General features: G+C 40.6%; 3 protein-coding genes across 3 annotated transcripts; 2 read left to right on the top strand and 1 right to left on the bottom strand.

The window, feature by feature from the left end:
- The first annotated feature begins 31 nt into the window (after nucleotides 1-31).
- On the top strand, nucleotides 32-20,274 carry wnk4a (WNK lysine deficient protein kinase 4a). The gene is made up of 20 exons (XM_077739182.1): nucleotides 32-560; nucleotides 8,509-8,681; nucleotides 8,751-8,971; nucleotides 9,079-9,236; nucleotides 10,315-10,403; nucleotides 10,464-10,683; nucleotides 11,851-12,157; nucleotides 12,388-12,518; nucleotides 13,002-13,075; nucleotides 13,893-14,028; nucleotides 14,125-14,241; nucleotides 14,665-14,838; nucleotides 15,152-15,206; nucleotides 15,292-15,429; nucleotides 16,041-16,717; nucleotides 17,428-17,506; nucleotides 18,316-18,760; nucleotides 18,832-19,037; nucleotides 19,102-19,196; nucleotides 19,266-20,274. The coding sequence occupies exons 1-20, from the start codon at nucleotides 54-56 to the stop codon at nucleotides 19,266-19,268; spliced, it is 4,005 nt and encodes a 1,334-aa protein (XP_077595308.1). The 5' UTR covers nucleotides 32-53; the 3' UTR covers nucleotides 19,269-20,274.
- Nucleotides 19,795-21,340, bottom strand: coa3a (cytochrome C oxidase assembly factor 3a). The gene is made up of 2 exons (XM_077739181.1): nucleotides 20,995-21,340; nucleotides 19,795-20,585 (listed from the first exon to the last, which is right to left on the bottom strand). Exons 1-2 carry the CDS (start codon nucleotides 21,188-21,190, stop codon nucleotides 20,488-20,490), a joined length of 294 nt encoding a protein of 97 aa, XP_077595307.1. The 5' UTR covers nucleotides 21,191-21,340; the 3' UTR covers nucleotides 19,795-20,487.
- On the top strand, nucleotides 20,305-24,297 carry cntd1 (cyclin N-terminal domain containing 1). Its single transcript, XM_077739183.1, has 7 exons — nucleotides 20,305-21,711; nucleotides 22,470-22,545; nucleotides 22,622-22,778; nucleotides 22,836-22,998; nucleotides 23,091-23,235; nucleotides 23,466-23,562; nucleotides 23,634-24,297. Exons 1-7 carry the CDS (start codon nucleotides 21,546-21,548, stop codon nucleotides 23,739-23,741), a joined length of 912 nt encoding a protein of 303 aa, XP_077595309.1. The 5' UTR covers nucleotides 20,305-21,545; the 3' UTR covers nucleotides 23,742-24,297.
- The last annotated feature ends 1,124 nt before the right edge of the window (nucleotides 24,298-25,421 follow it).

Raw genomic sequence — 25,421 nt, 5'->3', positions numbered from 1 at the left:
ATTTTCACTTAATGGCACCATCAAGTCTGAACAGGATCCAGCCAAGTGGCACTATGTCACACGCCCAGGTTGAGCTCCCCGTATGCGGCTTCCCGGGGCTGCCACCGCACGGCTTGTCCGCCCGCCGCAATTCGTACGGGCTGCACCAAATCAGCGTGGACGTGGACTCGCCCCTCTTCAGCGGCGCCCTGTCCAAAGCGCTCTCCTGGTCTGCCGAGAACATCCTCAGCCTGCCCGAGTCCAGAACCGAAGAGGAGGATGATGAAGAAAAAGCCCGCGATGAGACGCCGCCGACCAGTCCGACGCCGGATGTCGCCGGCTCCCCGTGTGGGTCGGACGGCGAACCCACGCGGGTTAAAGACCCAGGTTTGGCGCCCAGTGTGAATTTTGACTCCCGATGGGAGGAGGAGAAGGAAGATGTGGAGACCAAAGCGGTGGCGACGTCGCCCGACGGGCGATACCTTAAGTTCAACATCGAGATCGGGAGAGGCTCCTTCAAAACTGTCTACAAAGGCCTCGACACGGAGACTACGGTGGAAGTGGCTTGGTGTGAGCTTCAGGTAGGACCATGTTTATCTGCCTTTAAGTGTCCTCCCATTGGCCGGCGACCAGTCTATTGTGCAAAAAACTAGTATAATTAACTAAAATGTCATACTTAAAAGTCACTATACAAAAAATAGATTTGAAATGACAGCTATTTGTTATTTTGGGGGCCCCATTATTTGCTAGGACTCCAAGCGACTGCCAGAATTGCCAATTTTTCATTAGATGTGGCAATAAATCCCAAAAGTTAATGAAAAAGTGCTGCCAAGAATCTTAATTAAGAAGTTAAATTTTTCTTCACCAAATGATGTCAAAGGGCTCAAATCAAATCCAAATATATAAAATATTGTCATCATACACATCTGGGTATAACAAAATTGGTGGTGCTACTGCACAAAGTGCGTTTTCCCAGTAAAAAAAAAACAAATAGTAATACAAAAGTATAAATAGTCACATCTCGGCTAGGTACATTCTAAAATATTGCACAGTCTAAGATATTGCACATTGTCATTGCACACTCCAAAGTTACTGCACAGAAGGAATTGTGTGTAAATCAGAATTCAGGCTTTAAAGTTTGTCATTGTTGCACGACGACCAATCGACCTTGGAGCTGCTTCATGTCAAAGCTGGGTCTTTGGTAATCTTTGTTGTCACTAACAACCGGGCTTGCCTTCAACACTTCAGCATGCTTGTATGCATATGTGTATGTGTGATTGTGTGTGATGTCTGTTTGTGTGTGTGTACTGTGTGTTGTAAACAAGAACAGCAGCAGCTGCCTCCTGCCATCCTTTTGATAGCCCAATGGAGGATTTAAAGCTTTAACATCCACGGTGTCACTTTGGCCTGGCAGCCCAATGCGTCTTTCGAGGTAGCCTTAAGCCCTCGTACCACTGACACGTACACACAGTACTCATTTTGGTGTAGACAGCAGTGTTTATTACAAAAAATCCACTGGGCCGCATACCAGGAAAACAACATTACTCTCCACTTTAACAGCCATTTATTTAACCACACAGAGCAACGACTAATCTTAACAATTTTACCTAGCTGGCAATAAATTGGTGGTTTCAAACATTTAGGTGGCGTTTTGGCGAGAACTCGCTCGTTATTAACAACATAGTACTTATAAATACCACAGGAATGGATGGTTTATGAAGTGAGAGAAAATAAGTTGGACTTAACAATGCTATTTGTAATGGGAGTCAATAGAAAGTCTGCAAGAGTTGTAATATTAGGATAATAAAACCAAAGTTTAATGTTAATGTTAACTTTTTTTTAGTTTAAAATGACCTGAACCTTGTAAAATATATTTTTTTGTTTTTTTTTCCCTATGAAAATTCGCTTTTTAATTGATTTTTTAACCTGGTCTAAGAGTAAATTCTGTCTTTTTTTGTGGTTGGTGTAATTGTACCTCCCACAAGACTCCTTTTACCTTAGTGACCAATCCAGTGTGGCTTTAGGGTGAAAATGCAACTTTCTTTTGCCGATACTAGCTGGCGACCATTCACGTTAAAGCGCTTTAATCTCTACAAATGAGCTTAAAGGTGGTTGATATGGTTACAGGCCACGGCGGGTTGACCGCCGGAAATCTCCACCCGATGTGACCCCCCACACCTCCTGCATGGCAAACCCAGAGGCATGTGTGTTGGTAGCATAACATGACCCGGGTCTGCTGTGTTGATGCAGCAGTAGAAGGCAAGTCATCTAGAACGACTTGTGATGACGGCTTGCTTAAAAGAGGTTAAAACAAAAAGACAGATATCCATCTTAATTATCACATTAGAAAAAAAATTGGGACAAGAAACTAGATAGCATAGTCTTGGTAAGATTCTTTATTTTTTGTAGTGCGCATCTTATAAAAATAAATAAATAAAAGCCAGCTTGCTGTGCATGTGTCACTACTGGCACTTTCCCCTTAGTTGTCTTTGGCGTGTAATTATCCTTAAAGTGCCAGACAGTCTTAAAAAAATCACAGAAGCTTTAACTCCTGTAGCAGCATGGATGCACACAGGTAGCATAACATAAGTGTTTTCGTTAGTTTTTATTAATACTTGCTCACAGTGGCATAAAAATATCAAAGATACAAATATATAGCCATTTGTAATTCAAATGTTTGCTTATAGACGGTGAACAATGCACGTATTATTTCCAACATTGAAAGCGACAACAAACAAATGCGGCCAAACATAATACAAAACATCCGTTAGTGTACAGTATGTTCACATTAAAATAAAAGCAGGGAATGAGTGTCGATAACAAACAATAGACGCAATGTGAATTGGATGAGAGCCCGCGGCGGCTTGTGTTTGCCAACCCATTTGGGAAGATTTATTTATTAACAGGGAGTCTGAAAAGGGAAGCATTTAAGGGGTTTTACGTCAACGTTTTGACACAACTAAACAAATAAATTGAGTGTGTGATAACATATCAGCCTGGTAATACGGTAAATGTTAAAGGTCGGCCTATCAAGTATCGTCAGTATCGTTTATTCTTGAATTAAAGCACCATTTTTGTTGTACCTTTTGAAAATTAGTACAGTACGTAATTTACTATTTCCATTAAGGATCTCCTTGATTCTTATTTTACTAATTAAATTGATTTATTTAAAAATATGATCAACAGACCAGTTAAAAAAGCCAACAATTATTAACAACATGAATAAAACTAAGTAGCAGAGACATAAAAGTTATATTTTTAGCTTGAGACAAAATGTCAAGAATCTGTGTGAAAAGTAAAAACTCCAATTCTGTTTATCTTAATGTTTTTGGTCTGCAAAGCTTTTATTTATAAGTGCAGCATGTACAAACTTGCTGAATTGACTCTAGTGCGAGATTCTGAGTGGAAAGTTGGCCCCTTGAGTGACACTGAAGCCTTGTACGTTCTGGCAACAGCCTTAAATGTTTTAGATTTATATAAATATATTCAGTAAAACTGTGTATTATTACCTCATACTTGACTGGCATCACAATTCACAGCTACGATTTGATAGGATTAATGACAATACTACACTTAAAATATATATTTACGATATTTTGTATGTCATTTTTTGAGAAAAGCAATGTGAAAACTGATTATTTCCCTTTTGGTTTTATTACGACTGAAGTAGGAGGCGAAGGTAGTAGTGAAATAGTCCAGGCTGTTTTCTTAACAGTGTTGACAGGAGGGAAACATGCCTTCACGTAGTACAGTGTGTCTGTCCTGCTCTTAAAAAGCAACCCCGACTGAACAAGTCAGGGAGGGAGTAACCTCCCGTCAATTTGACCATTACCTATTTCGGAGAAGTGTACGTGTTTTCTCCGTCAACAAAACACCTCATTTCATAGTCCAGTTAGATCCTTTTTGGGGTTTAGATGGAACCTCGCGTCTGTTTTGACTCTTGATAGCATTGTTGTCATCAATCTTTCATGTGTTGGTCATGGGAAAGATTTCCTAGGACTTTGTAAACAGATCCAAGCACCGTGTAACTGGATGCTAATGACAACCATGGCAGCCACAACATGTGTGTCATTACTAGCTTCTAACATCCGTCTGTTAATCAGTCCTTATTCGCCACCATGTTTTTTGACACCCCGGACTGGTCGCCACACAATTTTTAAGAGTATTTTATCACTTCTAGTCACATGTACATTGACTTTATATGTTTTAGTCGTAAAATTATTTTTTTAATTACTTAGAAAAATGAAAATAATGTTATAATCCCCTACTATTTGACATACAAAAAAACATTCACCACTCCACAATGTGGTGAATGACTATAAAAATACTAAAAGCAACCCAGCTGGTTGATTTACTGCACAATTTTAATCTAATAAAATGTTTGTATCTAGTTGTACCTCATAAAAAACCCTAACTGACACCACCTTAGTTTAAGATAGCTATTTTCTCACAAAGCTTTTAAAAGTACTCCACCTTGTGCCTTAGGACATTTTGTCAGTTTTGTTCAGACTTGAGCACAATGCTCTCATTAAAGCGCAACAAAGTGTATCTGCTTTTCATCAACGCTTTGAAAGCCAAAACCTAACCCAAATCTCCCCAAAGTCGACCATTATATTCTGATGAGTCGTACATAGTTTAACATACCCCCCCTTGCCAAAACTCATTTCATAAAACCTCCTCAAAAGTTCAAACAAATCAGTTTATTACTTAGGGCTTTTTATTATGTTATCATAACAGCAATCTGCAAGGTCATCTAACTTTGCCAAATCTGATTGAAGGCAATACCTGATACCCTAACGTGCACGTTGAGTCATCTTTTTTTTTATGCAGGCGCACACTCAAATCCACAATCTTACACTTCAAACTGATTCAATTGACTAATACGATTTGTATTTGAACTTATCCTCCTTATACACTCATTTGCTCCACTCATAAAGCTGTCATTCTATTATTTGTTGTTCCCACACACAAGATAAAAATACATAAACCACATGGATGCCATTGTTTCCAGGGCAAGACGATCTTGTACATCTATACTGAATATTTATCCTTTAGCATTTTTTAAAGGGAACACTGACAAACAATCTTTTTTTTGCTTGGTACATGGATGGCTGAATAGTTTGGCAGGTCAGTATATAAGTGGGTGGATGACGGCTCACCACCAAAAGGCTTAAGAGCAGTTTATAGACACGTCCTTGGTTGGTTAGTGACGGCCAACATCAGCCAGGTTTAAGAATAACCGAGTAAATAGGCTAATCTGAAGCCTGTTTGACACATTGATGCCACACTTCCTGAGACACGCTGTGTGTAAAGTTAACTACACGTTAGTATTTATGCCTGTGCTCATTTGAGGTGATTGGATGTGGGACTACTTTTCTGTGATTGGTTCATTGGGGTTAATTCATTATGGAGAGTGACAGTCTTCAAATTAAGGTTGCAGCTATTGATTAGGTAGCCTATTTATAGTTTAATTTGAGTAAATGGTACACAAATACTGGTTGATTTGCTGATTAGATTTCTCAGATTTAAAACCAAAGAGTTTTTATGCTAGGAATAAAATGTATTATAGCCAATCTGATGGAACTGATAACCAAAACAGCCAATTTGATGTAATTAATTACTCAATTTATCTTTGCAGTTATACTTCAAATACTTATAGTTATACTTTGAATCTTGCTGCAGGATTGTATGATATTTAAGACAGGATTTGATGCAAAAGTTATTTTGGCCTTACACGTGTAGTAAGTACTGCATCTTAAATTATTTTGCCGCATCACGTGAGTTGGCCATGTTTTGTTGTCGTCCAACGTGAACTTGTACTAAACGTTACGAGGTGGTGGACGTGACTACGTGCCCTTGGTCAGTTCTCCTGAGACCAAATGTTGGCCTCTCCAACCACACGTCAGCCAGCCTAGGCTTGAAAGCGGCACACTGGCACCTCAGTTCTTGCCCTCTACACAACTCAATAGCTGTACTGTGTATGTGTGCCTGTGTCAGTACAAAGTGTATGTCAGTCAGCTTCGTACCTGCCAGGTTACCGCCTCTTTGTCTTTGACCTTAATCCTTGACTTTTGGAGGACGTAGATCTAGCTGGGCAATGTGGACTATTAAAAAGTCTATTGGGTTCAGTTTTTGGTGGATTTTTGCTTTGGACTTGTAGCGTTTTGACACTATTTTGTGAAACACCATTGGGAGTAATGTGGGTTTTGTCTTTAATTACAGTATATAGCATTTTTCCGTCATTTTTTTCTACGAAATGTGCTTTTAGGTGGATAATTATACTTGAATGGATCATGAATAGAAAAGGCAGTTGTAAGGTTGTTTTTGATAAGCAGCAACATAGTTATTAGTGAACAATTTTGTTGATATTTCCCCTCAAGCTAATGCAAAACTAAACAAGTCAAGTCAGGTTTATTGCCATTTCTCAAAGGGCTACATAGTTGACAAAAATATCAACATCCCCTGATCTAAACCCCAAAGTCAATACCAAATGGTATATGTTTAACGTTGTTGTTTTTATTAGTCAAATATATCTAAGTCTTATGGAAAGTATCATGGAATTCAGCATAGTAGTTTGTCCCTTTAACAATCAAGCAAAGCAACCAACAGTGTGTTGAAAGGATCCGTTCTCCTAGCCGAGGTAATAAAATGATCCAATAAATCCAAGGCAATATGGAAGTCTTTTTTGGCAAGATTTTGCTGTTGTGTGCGTGCATCCGTCGTCACAATAGTGCCGCTGACAGGGAGTTTAGTTCCTCTTAAAGCCGGTATAATGCCTTCCCCATTAAAGGCTCTTATGTAAGAGCGCTAACGGAGCTTGTGTGGCATCGAGCGGTCCCCCGAGGGGTCCCCCTCTTACCCCCAGACCCCCTCTGCTCAATCAACACTGCTCTCTCCCGCTAGCATGCAGCTGCAAGAGATGATGGAAAAATTGAGACGTATTTATTCATGGCAATCAGCTCACTGGATGTTTATGCTTTCCTACACTTTATGCAACACATGGTATACATGTGTACTAGTATTTGTTTTTGATAGACTTTTATTCTCTATGGCACCATTTAATATTTGTATCATGTCTATTGAAGGAGTTTGTTGTTGTTGTTACCGTATTTTCAGGACTATAAGGCGCACCCTCAATGAATGACACATTTTATATATAATTTTTTCCTTATATAAAGCACACTGGATTATAAGGCACTGTGTCTATATTGTAGAAAATTTCAGACTTAAGTGCGCCTTATAGTTGTAAAAATACGGTAATTGTTTTTTTTTTTTTTGCATTTTGCTGCATATATTAGTTTTGGATTATTTATTGACCAATTTATAGATTTATTGCTTTGACAATGGTCCTTAAATTAACAATTTTACAAGCATTCTGGCAAGAAAAACAAAGTATATCCACTCAAACATGCTCAAATACAAAATATAATCATTATTATTTCTAAATATTTAGCATTCCTTCTGTTTAAAAACTGCTTTTTAAGAATATAATAACAATCCCACTTTTGTGCCTATGCACTTGATGCTATACAACCAAATGTGTCATGGAAAAGTTGGACAGAAGCCTTGGCATGGCTGTCTCAATACCTTTCCTTCTTTGGCCAAATCGTCCTGCAATACAACTATGTTGTCTGCCAATAAAATTCTTGCCAGACACGCTCAATGCTAGTATACAATCGCGTTGTGAATGTTCCATAGACATTACCTCAGAAACATGTACTGAAAGTGGATGCAAATTAACATTATGTTTACGTCGCGATCCCCGCATACTTTAAGGACTACAAAGATGCCATTGCTCAACACTTGTTTGTGTGTGTATTACTGTACACATTGGCTACAATCTTTAGTATACCCCCTTTCCAAAAAGTTCTGAGGTAAGCTCAGAGTTTTGGGGGGAACATGTTTCCTCCACTTGATTGTAAGTACAAATACACCCGTGGACATTTTTTTCTTCTTCCAAGAATTCATCCTGAATGCAGGATTCATGGCAGCAAAATCTCTCCAGAGGTTTCCACTAAGCTCCTAAATTGCTCCATTCAGGGAGCACAAAAAATGTCTTTGTCCCGGCGGCGTCATCACAGTGTTGAAATACACGTATAGATTGAAAGTGGTGGTGGTGGTGGTGGTGGGGGGGGGCTGGACTCAAACCTGCAATGCTCCGTCTTTCCCCCTTTTTTGGAAAATAGCTTGGATTATGCAACCAGGGGGGGCGCGGATGAGCCTGTGGTTTCCACCGCTGCTGCTAATTAACTCAAGTAACAGCCATTTATCAAATCTTGGTTTGTGTTTCTTATGTAATACCTGCACCCACTTGGCGCTTTTTTTTTAATGCTGGATCATTGCCGTTATTTCCTTACAGTAAATCTTTAAGTTTCTTTGTTATTCATTTGAAAAGGTTTGCAGAAAGCAAGGAATATGACAAAGTAATGCCAAATTGTACTTTTGTGGATTACAGGCACCTGGATGTTTGATCTTCTGAAGAAAGAAAGATAAAATAGCATTTTTACTTAATACTTTTTAATGTTTCAGACCCGAAAGCTGACCAAAGCCGAACGTCAGCGCTTCAGTGAGGAAGTGGATATGCTAAAGTGCCTCCAGCACCCCAACATCGTTCGCTTCCACGACTCGTGGAAATCGACAATGAAGGGCCACAAGTGCATCATCCTGGTGACGGAGCTCATGACATCCGGCACCCTGAAAACGTGAGTCCGACCATCCCAATATAGCCTCAAATGAGGAAAAAAAGCAATTTCATTATTCTTCTACTTTAGATATCTGAAAAGATTCAAGGAGATGAAGCTGAAGCTGTTGCAACGCTGGAGCCGTCAGATCCTGAAGGGGCTTCATTTCCTTCACACTCGTACGCCGCCCATCATCCACCGAGATCTCAAGTGCGACAACATCTTCATCACCGGGCCCACGGGCTCCGTCAAGATTGGTGACCTGGGACTTGCCACCCTCAAAAGGGCTTCCTTTGCCAAAAGTGTGATTGGTAAGCAAATCTATGCCTTTATAGGAGCAGCTATTATAATTTTGGGCAAAATTTTGAAGTGATTTAAAGGCAAAAACTTTCAATTTCCAATTCCATCGTGTTAACAGGGACGCCAGAGTTTATGGCTCCGGAAATGTACGAGGAAAAGTATGACGAGGCCGTGGACGTCTACGCCTTTGGAATGTGCATCCTTGAGATGGCCACTTCTGAGTATCCTTACTCGGAGTGTCAAAATGCTGCGCAGATTTATCGCAAAGTGACCAGTGTGAGTATAAAAGTATAAATGTAAGCATTTCCTTGAGTAAGTGAATGGACACTGTATTTTAGGCAGGTTTTTTTCGTCACCGATTTCAACTATGCAGAGGCAGACCGTTTTAGAAACTACATTTATTGCCCTATTAAAATAGAGTGTGTCAGTCTTGATAATTGACTTTTGAATACTATCATATACGATCTTTTTAGTCCAATTTTGTATAGCCAAAGCAACTTTTTGGAGGATTTTTTTTGCATAATTGTACTAGTTGACCAACCAGGAAAGTGAAAAACCAGCTCAATCAATGTTGCAAACTACATTAATTCAATTTTTACTGCATTAGAGTTACAATACTTTTGTATTTTTTTGTGTACTGAAGGCACATAAACCAAGCATTATATGTGACATGAGTCACAATAGATCACTAGCCACTTAGCGCCTCTCCAAATAAACAGATGACAGAATTATGTCACGTTAGCCTGTAATAAGTCCGATAGCACCGAACATAAAGTCAATTGTTCCCGTCTTGTTTTGACTGGTCGTCGTCCTGCTTTACTGGCCTGTACATCTTTTTTTGACCTCGCCTCCTCCTCCTCTGCTGCTTATCTGCTCTTCAGCAGACTGTGATAATCTGAACACATTCTCGTGATAATGCTCAAAGGGAGGGGAGAGAAAAAATGCTCTTGTTCCTCGTGCTCGTGGCTTTGAGGTTTGACAGAGGATTTTTTTTAACAATTTAAAAATGAAAGAAGCCATAACTAACAACATTTTTTGACATCCAATCAATTTCTAGTCTCGGGGATAAATCCTTCATTCGCTGCCACTCTTCCAGTTCAAATGGATTGGACACCCATTTTGACGGTGGTGCATGTCAATGCCATCCATCTTGGATTACAGTCTTAATTATATAAATTTTAATGCCACAAAAGTGCAATAATAGTTCAAAGCTTTCTATAAATGATCACAACATGTGAATATTGGTCTCTACTTGCCCAAAAGATGCAATCAAGCTCATTATTATTATTTATGAGAGCAAATTTGAGGAAAATGTGCTCCCTTATTTATCACTTTTGCCTTGAACTCCACACAGGGCATCAAACCCGACAGCTTTTACAACGTGAAAGTCCCTGAGCTCAAAGAGATCATCGAAGGCTGCATTCGTATGAACAACGACGAAAGGTAAGCCCGCCCTCCCGGTGTCAACGAGTGGTGCTAAAAAGAAATGTCTGGTCTGGACAGGTATACCATCCAGGACCTGCTTGAGCACCCCTTCTTCCAGGACAACCACGGCGTGCACGTTGAGCTAGCGGAGGAAGACGATACGCTCAAATCGGGCCTGAAGCTATGGCTTCGTATGGACCGCACCAAGAAGCTCCATGGGAAATACAAGGACAACAACGCCATTGAGTTTCTCTTCGACTTGTATAAGGATGTCCCTGAGGAGGTCGCGCAGGAGATGGTAAGCGAACAATTGGACAAAAAAAATAATATTTTGGGGTGTTTTTTTTGGGCCAAAAAAAGCCCTAATCTCTCTTTTTTAATTATTTGTTTACTGTATTTTAAGTTTTAGAGTCCAGTTTGCTTTATATATGGAAAAAAATGTAATTTGTTGAGGGTGCGCCTTATAATGCAGTGCGCCTTAACATGTGGTGCGCCTTATAGTCGTGAAAATACGATATATTACTTGAAATAGGCAAAAAAAAAGAACTTAATTCTGGATTCTTCTGTTAGTTTACATGTTTTGAGTCCTTTAAAAAAATCTATCAATTAGGTTAGATATTAAGCTACATTTTTGTGAACTTTGTTTACCAAATGCAATCTTTTAATTTTTTTAATACTTTATTTAAAGGAAAACTAGCAAAGATAATGTGCTGATGTTTATATTCTCACCCATTTTTTTTATTATACCATTGAATATCCTCTGCTTTGATATTTTTCACATGTCAACATGTTTTTTTTACAAATCTAAATGGGCTTTGCCAATGCATCGTTTCCCACATGGTCCAAGACTGTCACAGTACATGGTGTTGTGTTGCTCTGTTATGGCAGTTAATGTGAAGCTTGACAAGCGTGAAGAGAACACGATGTCGCTTAAGGACAATATTTTTTTTCTCACTGGATAGAAATTTGAGCCAGGAGAGCTCCTCAATAACAGCAGAGGTGACTTTTAATGAAAGCCCCGAGTTTTCATCAAGATTTCATTTGCAATTAAGCAACCGGACGTCGTAATACGACCGGCTTGCTGATATGTTACGCTCACTCAAAATGAGATAACATTTCACTCAAAGTAGGACTTATTTTGCTTTTTTTTTTAGCTCAATAGTGATTGCTATAACGTCACACTTCAAAATATGACTAAGTTGCTTTTACAGTAGCCATTTTTGAACCATAGCAGGAAGTCTTGTGCTTTTCTTACATTATAAAAACCATAAAGTCAATTTGAAAGTTTTGCTTTAGTTTCTTATGCCTAATTTAGTCCTTCAAAATGAACTTGAACTTCCAATTTTTAAGCTCTTCTTTTTTTTTCTTCAAACTGGCATTCTTACCCAACAAAAGAGCCCATTGTGGACATATTGAACTGTTCAATGTTATGCCCTCAACATATGTGTGTGTGGTTATTGTGCAGGTGGTTCTGGGCTTTGTATGCGAGGCCGACTTCAAGCTGGTAGCCAAGGCCATCCGGGATCGGGTGACGGCCATTAAACGGCAACGAGAGAAACTCAAACGCCAACCCGCGGAGATTCATCCACGTTCCTCGTCCCCACGAGTTTCCACCGAATCCCCCGCACCATCCCCGGCGCCACCACACGCGCCATCCCCCGTCGCCAGCTCGGCCGACTCCGGCGTGGGCTCCGTCTGCCCCGCCGAGCCGGACGAACCCGAGGCTGACCCACCCTTCCACGTCCGCCATCACAGCCTCTCCTCGGCTAATTGTACGTCCACCTTCCGTTTTTATAACACCCGTATACAATCGCTAGCTTGTGACTGACACGGGGGGGGGGGATGTGTAGAGAACTCATTGTTTATCCTTGGGGTTAAAAAAATGACATGCTAATTTTCGAGCGGACTGACAAAGTCGTATTTGAGTTCATCAAGTGTATCATGTGCGTGTGTGTGTGTGTGTGTGTCACATGCTAACACTGTGTGTGTTCTGTTGGGACAGCTGACTGCGAGACGGATGGCGACCTAAGTTCTTCGGGTCTGCAGGACCCCCTAGAAGCCACGCCCCCCACCTCTTATGCTAACTCCCTGACCACCAATGGACTTCCTATCCCTGCGCTTCGCTTCCCCTCGGTGGGTGGTCCCAACATTTTTTTGGTTAACACATTTTCCAGTCACTTTATACACAAAAATGATTGCCCAAGTAGTTGCTTCAAAATTATATGACTCTAATTAAAGTAGTCAGCCAAAAATTGTATTCAAGTGCTAGTAAAAAAATGAAAAGATTAGTCAAGTAATGTGCTTCCAATGTCAGATTTATTTGAACAATAGTATATTATTATTATTATTATTAGTCATTATTATTATTATTATTAGTCATTATTATTAGCCATTATTATTATTATTATTATTATTATTATTAGTCATTATTATTATTATTAGTCATTATTATTATTATTATTATCCTGAACTATAAGCTATTACATGGCCAAATTAAAATACACCAAAATCCTCATATTTTGACTCTTTGGTCGTTATAATTTTCACACAAATTTGATCATATTTAGATGAAATGATAAGAAATAATGACATATGTATTTATCATTTCGTTGTCAGAGCATTGCTGTATCCAACAACTCTGAGTCTGTCACTCCAGGATCTCCCAGTGGCTTCAACTCTCCTGTGGACAGGTAGGCTACTCCTCTTCATCCTCTTCCTCATCCACAAAAAAATCACTTAAAAAATGTAGTTTTTAGAAGTCCATGCGAACAAAGATGGATAAATATTCAATGTCATTATACTGAATTTAATCACATTCCATTCTGTTAAACAGATCATAAATATTTAGGTGCAAACTTTTAAAAGATGGCATTTAGGGGCTTGCTTCTATCGAGCCATGGGGTAGTTGGGTTTAATTGCTGTTGGGGGTTGGATTCTTGGAATAATTTCCCCTCTGTAACAAGTCTCTGGACGCAAAGGTTTGGAGAACCTCTGACCTACAAGCAGAGAAAAAAAAAGTAATGGCTGGAACTGTGAAAGCAACCGCAGAAAAGCGGGTTAAATCGGACGGAGGCTGCTTACTAAGCCTATAAATGTTTAGGTAGAGGTGGGACGCAATTACCTGTGGAATTGCTATTTAAAAAAGGTTCATGGAATGTTTTCCACACTTCTCTGAAACTTGTTCAAAGAAAAACAATAAGACATAATAGTACAAAATGTCGCAATATTACCAGAAGGAAGTCACCCATTGTAATATTATGAGAAAAGTTACCTAATCAAGAAATACATTGTGATATTTCACAATTAAAGCCATTTTGTTATTTTTACCTGAAATAGTTTGGTTTGACTATTTGGAAACTTATATCCTGAAGTCATCAAAATATATGATTAAAGTCATGTTACTTCTGGCATTAAATTAACTCTTGAATGGCCAATTTTTACTTGTCATAATTAAAGAAAAGTCCAAAAATATCTAATATCTCTCCCTATTGTTTTTCCGACTCACAGCTACGCCTCCGATGTGACGTCCGGCCTTAGCGACGGCTACGAGGGCGTGTCAGAAAAAAGTGAAAAAACAGTCGCCAGGAGGACCCCTGCCAAGCTTTTTAGGAGGCGTGTACGCTCAAGGCTACGCATCACTGGGGTATGATCACCACCACCATCAAACTTTGTCCCTTTTAAAACATTCAATTTTATCTCATTGTCATTTACCTTCTGCATCTCGTCCATTTTTCTTCAGCTGTCCGACAAGGTGGACCGAGTGGTGGAATGTCAGCTCCAGACGCACAACGACAAGATGGTGACGTTTAAATTTGACCTGGATGGTGACAACCCAGATGACATTGCTGCAGTTATGGTGAGGTTTTTAACCAGCACTCCCTAATCTCACAATTCTCAGTCACCATGTTTGATTCCCAACAACCAACGGGAGGGTTTAGTTTCTTAGGAAGGGAGGATTTAATAGAACGTAGCGTCCACTTGACGGTCACAGGACATTTACTCACAACTCTGCGCTTAATGATCCATTTGTGTGTACTATAAATAAAAATGAAGTACTTTTGCAAGCAAGAGCTGGACTTTGGCGGTAATTGTAAACATAATAGTAGAAGTTTTGCATCCATTTTGGACAATAATGTGCATTTCGTCCAACCAATTTGGTTAAAACATGCTTATTTATGCTACTTGTTGTTTAGTGGAGTCAGCAACTAATCAATAATGTTTGTTGGACTTGTGCATTTGTATGATTAGTTGATGTCAATTTATTTTTTTAATGCAACAGGTGCACAACGAGTTCATCTTGCCATCAGAGAAGGAAGGTTTTATCTACCGAATGGGCGACATCATCAAACGGGCAGAGGCGCTCATGACCAAAGAACAGCCAGTGCACCCCAGTGGGCAGCGCCCCCCGCAGCCTGCCTTCCACAGCACAGGCAACCCGCTGTCTTCTTCCCAGGTCAGTCATTCGTCATCGGAAAATCACTCCGAGTAGAGAATGACCTTCTAAGTAATTGACGCCTTATTTAGTTCTGAAATCAGCTTCTAATTTAAGATTTTAGATTAAGATAAGGTTCCAGGTCAGGCGACTTACTCACAATGCAATTTTTTCTGTGAAGAAACGCCATAAACCTAGCAATCCTTAAATAGATTTCACTTCACAATGTTTTTTTATTGAATACATAGGAATCACTCATCATTTCAAGAGCATCCTATGAGTGTACACGCAGATGTGCTTGATTCAAACTCAGGTGCTCTTGTCTTTTTTATAGCCGGATCTGCACAGTCAGAGCCTCCCACGAAATCACTTCTCTTCCTCCCTGCCCGGTAATTCATCTCATTCTATTTACTCTTTGATTTGTCGATATCATTGCTTTTTATGTTCTTGGCTCACTGTTTGCTTGTGCCTCAGATTTTGCCGCGGCTAACTCCAGCGGGGAGTCGCTTGGCTCGCCGCCCCCGTGCGATGTTGGCGCCGCCGTCTTCCCCCCGGACCTGACGTTGCCTGGGCGACCGCTTGTCCGTTCGCAGTCCTTCCATAATGCACCAGGTAAATATTTTGCATTCAAAAGTTAGCATGAGCTTAACTAATTCTCTGCCATTCCAGATTGTGTTGCATAAATTGGTAAAAGGGGAAAATTTATGAAGAAAACAAAATTAAATGACCAGTCCATGACAACTGGGATAAATTGGAGACCATTTAATTGGAAATTGATATTGATAGACATCCAATACATTTTTACTCATCAAAAATTGATATTGAAAACATCAAAGAGCAGCCAAAAACATTTATAATTCATTTCAACTGGAAGCCAAACGAGTTAAAACATGTTTATGCTCGAGCTCTACAAAACAAGTCCTTAAGTCAAATCTAAATGGTGCAATTTGAACTTGCTGCCACTTGTTTCCTCCCCAACAAAAAAGGAGGCTAATGAATTGACAATGAACATTTGTTTTTAGTGCTCCCTTTGGCATAATGTGCAAATAGGGACTGCCTTTCAAGTCTCTCGAGCACACATGGGAAACATTAGCACTTCCTTCAAAAAGCCATGATGGCCTCAATTAGTAAGGGAACAAAATGTCTTTTTGTAACAAAGGGCAGATTTACTAAGGAAAAACTTGTCCTTGTGGATTGATCACACACCCACGTTTGTCTGACAGGTTCTCCTCTGGCCTATCATCACACGGCATCTCTTCTCCCCCACTACCACGTGCCTTACATGGGCAGCTTCCCTTTCCATTATCCCACCCGGCTCGTTCCCCCCAAAGCGGGCATCCCATCTGCGGGTGGCCTCCACCCCCCGCTGACTCGCGTGTCCAGTAGCCCCACATTTGGATCCACTCCTTGCCCGGCTCCCCCGGGCTCCCCGAACCTCCTCAAAGACAGCGAGAGCCCACCCCACCCGCATCCCGGCATGTGGCCCCCACACAGTCAACCCCTGTTCTCTCTGGCCAACGTCATTTCCATGGCCATGAGCATGGCACAGTCTTTCATCCCGCCCAACCAGCAGGGTATGCCCTCTTATGGGGGGTTCAACCCTCATTCGGCGTACCAGTACCCCCCTCAGTACCAAACCCCACCCCCAGAAGTGCCATACCCAGCAAACGTAGACCCCCGCTCACCTCCGATGGATGGATTCTTTCAAAATTGGCTGGACAGCTCCAGACCGAGCCCATTGCACACTCCACCGCAACATAGCGAAGCCCCTGCATCTCCAAGTCTCCCACCGGAGAGTCTCCAACCCTTCCCGGGCAAGATTCCGGTCTCAGCTCAAGTGTCTTGTTCCACTTCGTCGTCAGATTTGTCGCCGTCGTCAACAGACAGTCCAGAGAACACTGTGAGTCGGATCTGATAACTTTATTCATCTCGTATTCGGGAAATTTTGTTGTCACAGTAGCAAGAGGGTGAGGATGCAGAAATAGGAAAGGCATTTTAGACATAAATAGATAGCTAATAAGTAAGTTCATAAATAAATAAATACACACAAATATATATATATATATATATATACATACATACATATACATATACACATATATATATATATATATATACATACATACACATATATGTACACATACACACATACATATATACATACACATAAATATACACACACATATATACATACATGCACATATATACATACACATACATATACACATATATATACATACATACACATACATATACACATATATATACATACATACATACACATACATATACACATATATATACATACATACATACACATACATATACACATATATATAAATACATACATACAGATACATATACATACATACATACATATACACATATATATATACATACATATACACATACACATATATATACATACATACACAAACACACATAAATACATACATACACGTACATGTATATAACCACATATACACATACATACACATAAATACCTCCATACAAAGTATCGCAATATATCAACATTTCGAAAGATGGGCACATCCCTAATTTAAACGTTTAAAAAAAAATCTAATTCATGTTTCATATCTTTCTTTACAGTTATCATCCATCAGTACTTTGTCTGAACTGAACACCAGAAGCCCACCAAACCAAGAAGCCACACCTCCGACCCTCTCAGGTAAGGAATTGTTCACATTTTTTGGCTTTGTTTGGAGGCGAAACAAGAAGGCAAACGTGCTTGTTTATGCGCACACGGCGGTCATTTTCACCCTGTTTTCCCTCTAAATAGACATCGCTTTTCCCCTTTCACGTGTTTTCTGACAGCATCGCCCATGCCCCAGGAGTCATTGCGTAACCTTTAGTGCACTGCCTAATGTTCCGTCCCGCGTGGGCGTAGGTGCCATGGTGGCCCCTGCCCACCTCCCTCGACCAATCGACGTCCAGACGCTACTTTACAGCCCCCCGCCCGCACCTGTCTGTGTTTATAGAATTGAAACAGAGTCCCTCTGTTTGTATGTGCCCAACTTCAACTCTCACCGTGATTTGCTCTTACAAGTACACCAAGTGGACAAAATTAGGCACTGTGGCCTCAGCACAACATTTTAGGACATTATTTATTTTAGCAATGCTAGTTAAATATTACGAGGGGGAAAAAAAGCTACTTTAGAGTGTCACATGGGTATAATCCGTGGGCCGCTTTAATGTCAACTGGATTTCATTGGGCTGGACCATTTTAGGTATAATATTTCGATTTTTATTTTTTTTATTTTTTATAGATGGTTTAAAATGAACTGGATTAAAGGCCCTGAATATTCAGTTTTTTTATAGATCTAAAACAATGTTTATTTTAGCTTTTTTATATATTTTTTTATTTTACAAAATGGTTTTTGAACCCTGTCTTTTAACTTAGTCACATTAGATTTGAAAACATTCTAAAAAGATGTTATAAATGATTCAAAAATAAACATCTTGATTTTTCCTTCACAGGATGTCTGTCCACTCCCGTGACGGTGGGACGTTTCCAGGTATCGCCCACCCTCCACGTGCCTGGCGTCGCCCCGCTTCCACATGCGGGCCCCAGTCATCCCGAGGAAGGGCGATGCGAGTCCGAGATCGCCCTGGGGGCTTCTGTCCCATTGAGGGAGAAGGAAGGAGCGGAGGAGTTGCCAGAAGAGCGACCCAGGGCGAGAAGACGTGGTCGTCGGCGGGCGCATAGCCTCAGTTTGATGGGCACATCCGCGGAAAGCGGGCCACCAGCGGAATCTCAGCTGTGGGATGGCGCCGCGGGAAGCCCACAATACGGCAACGCCCTTCACCACCTGTGGACCATGACGTACAACCACAGCGCCTCCTACGTGAGCAGCGACGACTCGGATAGCGACGACGACGACAACAACGAGATGCTGGACGAGCTCCAGGAACTCCGAGAGAAGTCAGCGACGCCCACAAAATCGTTGGCGACGCCCCTCTAGGCTCTCCAACTAAGACAGATTTGTTTTGCAGGCATCTATTGGAGGTTCAGGAACTGCAGGCGGCACAAAAGCAAGAGATTGAGGATTTGTATGGCAAGATGGGCAAGGTCCCCCCACCTGGAATCCTGTCACCGGCCGCCATGTTGTCCAACCGCCAACGTCGCCTGTCCAAAGGGACCGGGGTGCCATCGTCGCGGCGGAATAGTCTTCAGCGTTTGGACTTGGTGCCTTTTCAAGGTGATGTCACATGACAGAATTCATAACATGGGCACTATGTGATATATATTGACCCTTTTTTTAGGTATTATCCGGAGAAACTCTCTTGGCGGAAGCAGTAGTAGTTCCCAAGAAAAGCCCAGTAAAGGCGTCACTTTTGCGTCTGGAATCAGTAGAATGGTAAGTTTGGGTTTACACCAATTTTTCCTGTTTAGTTTTCTTATCATCTTATTTTCTTTTCTGTCCCAGTAAGAAAAGCCCAAGGCAGAAACTCTGAATACTCGGACTACCTCATCTAACGACATCCCAAAGGAGACAGTTGTGGACAAATGGCGTTCAACAAAGCTTCCGCAGATATTTATTTGCGTGGTAGACAGTAAGCAACCCCTTTCCTCCCCCATATTGTTTTAACGCCAGCCATCACGAACACGAAACCGTCAGATGGCTGAAGACCAATTTTTTTTTATAGCATCACTGCAGAAATAGTTAGGCTTCCAAATTTTTTTCTGTGCATAGTCACATTTCAGAGTGCAAATTGTTTATCTGAAATTGCCATGTTATTGGCTGTGTAAACAACCTGAAATACTCCAAAAAAGTACTTTTTTTGCCAGAAAAATATAGGCTTAATTCTCATACAGTGGGTCTAAAAATGAACTCGGCAAAAATTTGCAAGAAGTGAAAAGGAATGTGGAAAATGTATGTAAAGAAATGTTACTTTTGTCTACTTTGAATAATGTGGCTTCTTGGTGGATGTAGTTAATTAAGCCAGTATAAAAAATGCAAATCATTTTCAATTTATTGTCCCAATACGCATTTCTTTAACATACCGTACTTGTAAATAGAGTAGAGTACATTTTTTAGATTGTTTACACTACTACTCATGCAAAAAAATGCAAACAATTATATATATATTCATATCAGTTTATTAGAATAGCAAGGATGCACCTTATGCACTTTAGCATTTTCATTTAACACACTGCTTGTTAGTTAAATATGTTCATTGATAACAAAATTATACTTAAAAAAAAAGGATGTACAATTTACCAATGTGCCTTAGGAAGTAGTCACACTGGACACGGGGAAAAAAACTTATACAAAATAATATATTCAAACATTTGCAAAATAATGTGCAATGTAGATGATTAATCCAATGTACAATTCAGCTGCTGCCTTTTGTGCCTTTTCCGCCACTTGTACAATAGGTCTTATTTTATATTTCTCCTACTTTGGATGTCCGATCAATAAATATCAGTTTAAAAAAAAAATGCACCGGTGTGTTTTTGCGAAACAAAATGAATCCATTTTATTCTATATATCACTTTATAGACAGTTAATCAAAAGAATTCTGTGTTGTGTGCTGCCATTTTGCCCATGTCCGTAATAGGTTCACAAAAGGACAGACTAGAGTCCCTCCCGACAATGTCTTTGAGATGAGCGACAAGGTCAGCATGGTGGTGCCTTCACGTTGTCCTCAATTGGCGCCCGTCTTTGGCATCCGGGCTCTCCTGGCCTCCTCGTCCAGTTCATCCATGATGCGCTCCTTACCGACAGAGTAAAATGTGTAGCCGTCTTCAGGTGACAGTAAGCAGTTAAGGAACATTTAAATTAATATGCAAATTATATGACATCAGTCTTTCTTACATTATTTCACTGTTGCTAATCAATGATTATCAATTAGAGAATGCATGCAGAAGAGTCTAATGAAGAAAAATTATGATTTAAAAGGGCAGATAAACACCCATCAAAAGAGCCACATTCGGCTCCTGAGCCATAGGTTCCCTACCCCTGGTCCAGAAGTTACATATTTCTATTCTAGCTGCGTTTGTTAAAAGTTACTCAAATGAACAATGTGTCATTTTGAATGTAAAAAAAGTTTTTAATTCATACATTGAACTCATAGGTGATATCTTAAAAATCTTGCAAGTTTGGTTAGCCCTGCGTTCACCTTGCATTCACGTTAGCATTAGCTCAAGGATACATATGCCCATTACAAGAGCTCCAATGGCGACTCCGGTCAGCACGTTCCGCGTCCGCAGTTTTTGCGTCTTCTTCTTCCATTGCGCCAGTTCCACCTGTTTGATAAAGTACAATTGATCCCTCGACAGGTCATCCTTGTTCGGATCTATCCTGGCTGCAAAAGGGGCGTCGGACTGCTCTGGTGTCTTGTCTGCCATGTTGGTACAGCTAGTTATCTAACGCGACTCTTTTACAAGGTGTCTCCGCTGAGTTACAAAACAACCATGGACGATGACCCCTAGCGGCTAACCTTGCATAAGCAATCCATGTTGTTTACAGATCTACTACGCGGTGGTGCAGCTGTTAAAAAAATTCGACCTGAAACATGTAAGCGGTGTCACTACAAAATATTCACGGGTCCATACAACTGCTTCCACTGTCCCTATTGAACAAACGTACCATGTTACATCGCCATCTTGTGGAAGTGCAATGCAAACCGCTTGTTAACTGCTACTAATTGGCATTATAAACTGACATTTAAATCCAGTGACAATCTTTCCTCAACAAAATAGAATGGCGATGGCGAAAGAGAATGTGGCAAATCATCATAGTTTGGTGTTTCGAAAAGCCTCTGTCGATATGCTGACGGACTTTCTCGCAAATCTTAACGAAAAAAATAAAGATAACCTTCACAGGTTGCCGATCTGCAGCGGAGCTTTCAAGGACAGAAGACTTTTTGGTAAGTTATTTCCATTTTAACCGTTACATTGTCTAATTTTGTTATTAATTAGGATATGCAATCTAGCAACAAAAGACAACAAAATGCTAAAAATTTTTGGCCTACATTTAGTACTTTTCTGAACATCAGTTAAGTGGTTCTTAATCAGTCTCAAATATTCCAGTTATATTTTTAATGTGCTTTTTTTTTAGTGGTCCTTAAGGGGGCGAGCTTGATCCAGAATTGTAGAATATGACATTTTTATAGTAGATTGATGTCTTAACCTTTGTTTGGTATTTGGGTCAAAATTGACACCTGTTTTTAATTTTAAGTATATGCCCCAAATTGAAAACAATCCTGCTACAGTTCATAATTTTCATATTATAAATAACAGAACATATTGGATCCATTTGCGAACAATGGGAAAAAATATATGTAATAATTTATTAGTATATGTTATCACATTTATTGTTGTGGCTAATCTGTGCAGCATAATATAATATCAAAAGAGTATTATATTTTCAAAATGAACTAATTTCACCAGCATACTACAGACCTGCAAAATATATATCATGATAATTTCCTGACTGTTTACTTTCCATGTACACCATGTTGAATTAGCCTTCTTCTAATATGGCGCTCTTGAAAGGCAGCGGAACAATCAATAGCACTCTGACAGTTAATGGCTGACGTTTCATTCCATCTTGCGCATGTATATCATTTTTCCTCATTCTTACACCGTATATCAGCTTCCTTTGCTGACTGTCCACTTTCTGCAGAATACACGTTGCTGATATGTCAAGAGCTCCAATTGGATCCGCCCGTTGGCTACCATGCCATTGACTTACTTCAAAGGTAAAAATGTCACTTAAAAAAATATGCACTATTAGAAAAATACTTCTAAATACCACTGTTTGTTTTTCTGTTTCAGATTCATGGTCAAGCACATTAAACATTTGCTAACAGGCACTAGCACTTCTAATCTGAGGGACCTCAAAAACCCTAAATTCCAAAAACTCCTTGAAAATTTCCCCTTGGTGATCTTTTCTTGCATCCAAGTGGCCAGCAAGTTGTCCCTGCAGCGCCGGGTAAGACAAGAGACCACTCCTCACCTGGATCCCATCTAACCGCCTCCTTCTTTTCAGACAGTGGACATCCACATTGCCTTGCGTTTCCTGCGCTCTACCGGCCTCGACTTCTCCAAGCAGGCCGTGCTCAAATCGGAGCTGATGGTCCTGAAGGGCTTGGACTTCAGACTGGATCTCCCTAACCCTCTCATCTTCATAGAAGTCCTGCTGGAGGTTCTCGGTATGACACACAAAGCGAAAATTGTACTATTCAAAACACGAAATGGCCATTCTGGCTCCTGAACATGAATCAAATTCGTCCCATGTCCGCAGCCCACAATGAGCCAAACGCCCCTGTGGAGCGATTGTACCGCTTGTGCCGCCATGTTCTCCAATTTATCAGCTTGCAGCGAGATGCTTTCTATGATGCTGTGTTAGCCATCACCACCCAGAACGCCAATCCCACCGCGGAAATGAGGTGCACTACCCCTTCTTTTTTTATGAGACAGTACAAACATGCATTTGCATTCCCTACCATTGACAAAAATAGACATCCAATTTTTCCTAGGCGATATATAATAATAATGTGCTATGTCTACCCTAGCCGTGATTACTATTCATTTACAGTCTGTTGAGTACTCAGCAATAATAATTCATGGGAAAAAATATTGGTAGATTAATAATAATGTTATGGCTTGTGACCACCAGAGAGAAGTTTGTAACTGTGACTGAAGATTGCATGATGCTGGGCGTGGGCGTCATCGCGGCGGCTGCCTTCATCCTCCACATCCGCTATTGGGAGCAGGTAAAAATATGTGGCCTCTTTAAAACCCCTCCCAGTTCGGCGCCGCCACTCGGTGGATTTTTTGCTCTCAGGTGGTGTCAGAACTGAGTCACATGACCGGAATCTCCACCGCTGTCATCTGCGACTTTAGCCGCGTGGCCTTAGCATTCGTTGTCGGAACACCCCCTTTCGATCAGTGATATTTACTTAACTATTCCACTTACTTAAACAAGAGAATAAATCTCTTCTAATGCATACCATTTTGGCCCCAGTTTCATTTTTCTCTAATGAAATCTGTCAATTTGATTTGCGGACAGACTACAAATTTACCCCCAAAATTTAAACAACCATAATATAGCTCTTGAACTTCATGGAAAAACCAAAACAATCATGAAAAATGAGAAGTTAGGATTGTTTCAGATTTGAAAAAAAAAATGAGTTAAGGAGCTGACTCGGTATCAAAGCCCATGCTTTGGGAAGAGGAACATCCTCCTGAATCGATGTTCCACAGTCTCCCTCCCCAGTGACTGGAAGGCCTCCAGGTGGTCTCCACTGATGCGAATCATTGAAGTGGCAGCTCGCTTTCGCCGCCGGTCAAGCTGGAGGATAGTTTCAAGCAACACGGTCGGCCTTGAGCTCCATTAGTTCCACCTTGGCGCTCCACACAGCCGCAGGTGGCACAGAAGTGTCCTCGGGAGGGTGAACGTGTCAATTCTAATGCGCCACCTCGACAATTTGCACGTTTTAATGCACACAAAAGACAGGAAAAGTCCACCAAGAAACGTTTTGTAGCCTACTTGTGTTCTGTATACAGAATCACTTGCTTTTATTTTGACAAGGGCACCGTAAAACCAGATATACTATTCGTATATTGCTTTGCTGTCAAAATAAATAGCCGTCTTTTGTGTGAGTGTCTGATAAATACGTCAACAGCCCCCCTCAGTGCCCTCACGCCGCATTTTTGTCCACACAGCCGAGTTCCCATGGTGACGCCAAGTTTGCGCCTGCCATAAATGTTTGACCGCCGCGCACATTTAGCTGGTTATTACCCAGACTGACTTCCAACAAGGACTTTTGTCGAGGGCAAAGTGGGTGAAGCAATTGGCCCCCGGCGACCGTCGCTATACGCACTGTTGTGCGAAAATGTTAATTTCAGAACTCTGTTTTTAAAGTCTGAAAACTTAAGCCTGATTTTTGCTTGGCACTTTTAACTGAAGGGGGAAAAAAATGGAAAAATGTCCATTAAAAAAAAGTGTAGTGAAGTAACATGGCAACCATGCAATCCAGTTTCTAGGGGGCCTCTCTTTGGTATTTCTCGTACCCTCTGCTAATACAACAATATGTCACGTGGATATTATGCCTTCATCTTAAAGGTCATATTTCCAGACTTTGCTCTCATGCGATGGATCCTTTTAATTTTCTTTATTAAAAAATGAATAAACCAATGACTTATGTCATGTAATCTGAATAAATGCCTGCAAAACTAATATTTTTAGCTTAAAAAAAGGTACATCCACAGTGTCAACTACTATAAAATGGCAGATATTGCACTTTAAGCGGAATGCAAACGCTTCCAAATCAATAAGTCTTGCAGCCAATCTACATTTAATTTTCCTCATGTACCTTTGACCCGCCCTGCTTTCAATTCACGTCGTTGTCCATTTACCAGTTTGTGTGTGTATGTGTGTATGTAAATTCCATGCGCCTGAGCCACAAGAAGAAGATTCTACGCGTGCCTGATGGCTCTCTAATCATATTGACCGAGGATGAGGAGCAAGAGGGCCGTGACCGGCGCCGACCATCCATCATCTGGCACGCCAAAAACCCGTCAGCGTAGGGAAGAGGAGAATTGAATTGTGATTGACGTCCACCGAGCTTCC

This window comes from Stigmatopora nigra, chromosome 18 (genome assembly GCF_051989575.1).
Source record: "Stigmatopora nigra isolate UIUO_SnigA chromosome 18, RoL_Snig_1.1, whole genome shotgun sequence".
Lineage (NCBI taxonomy): Eukaryota > Metazoa > Chordata > Actinopteri > Syngnathiformes > Syngnathidae > Stigmatopora > Stigmatopora nigra.
This window is presented reverse-complemented; position numbering and strand designations above follow the sequence as displayed.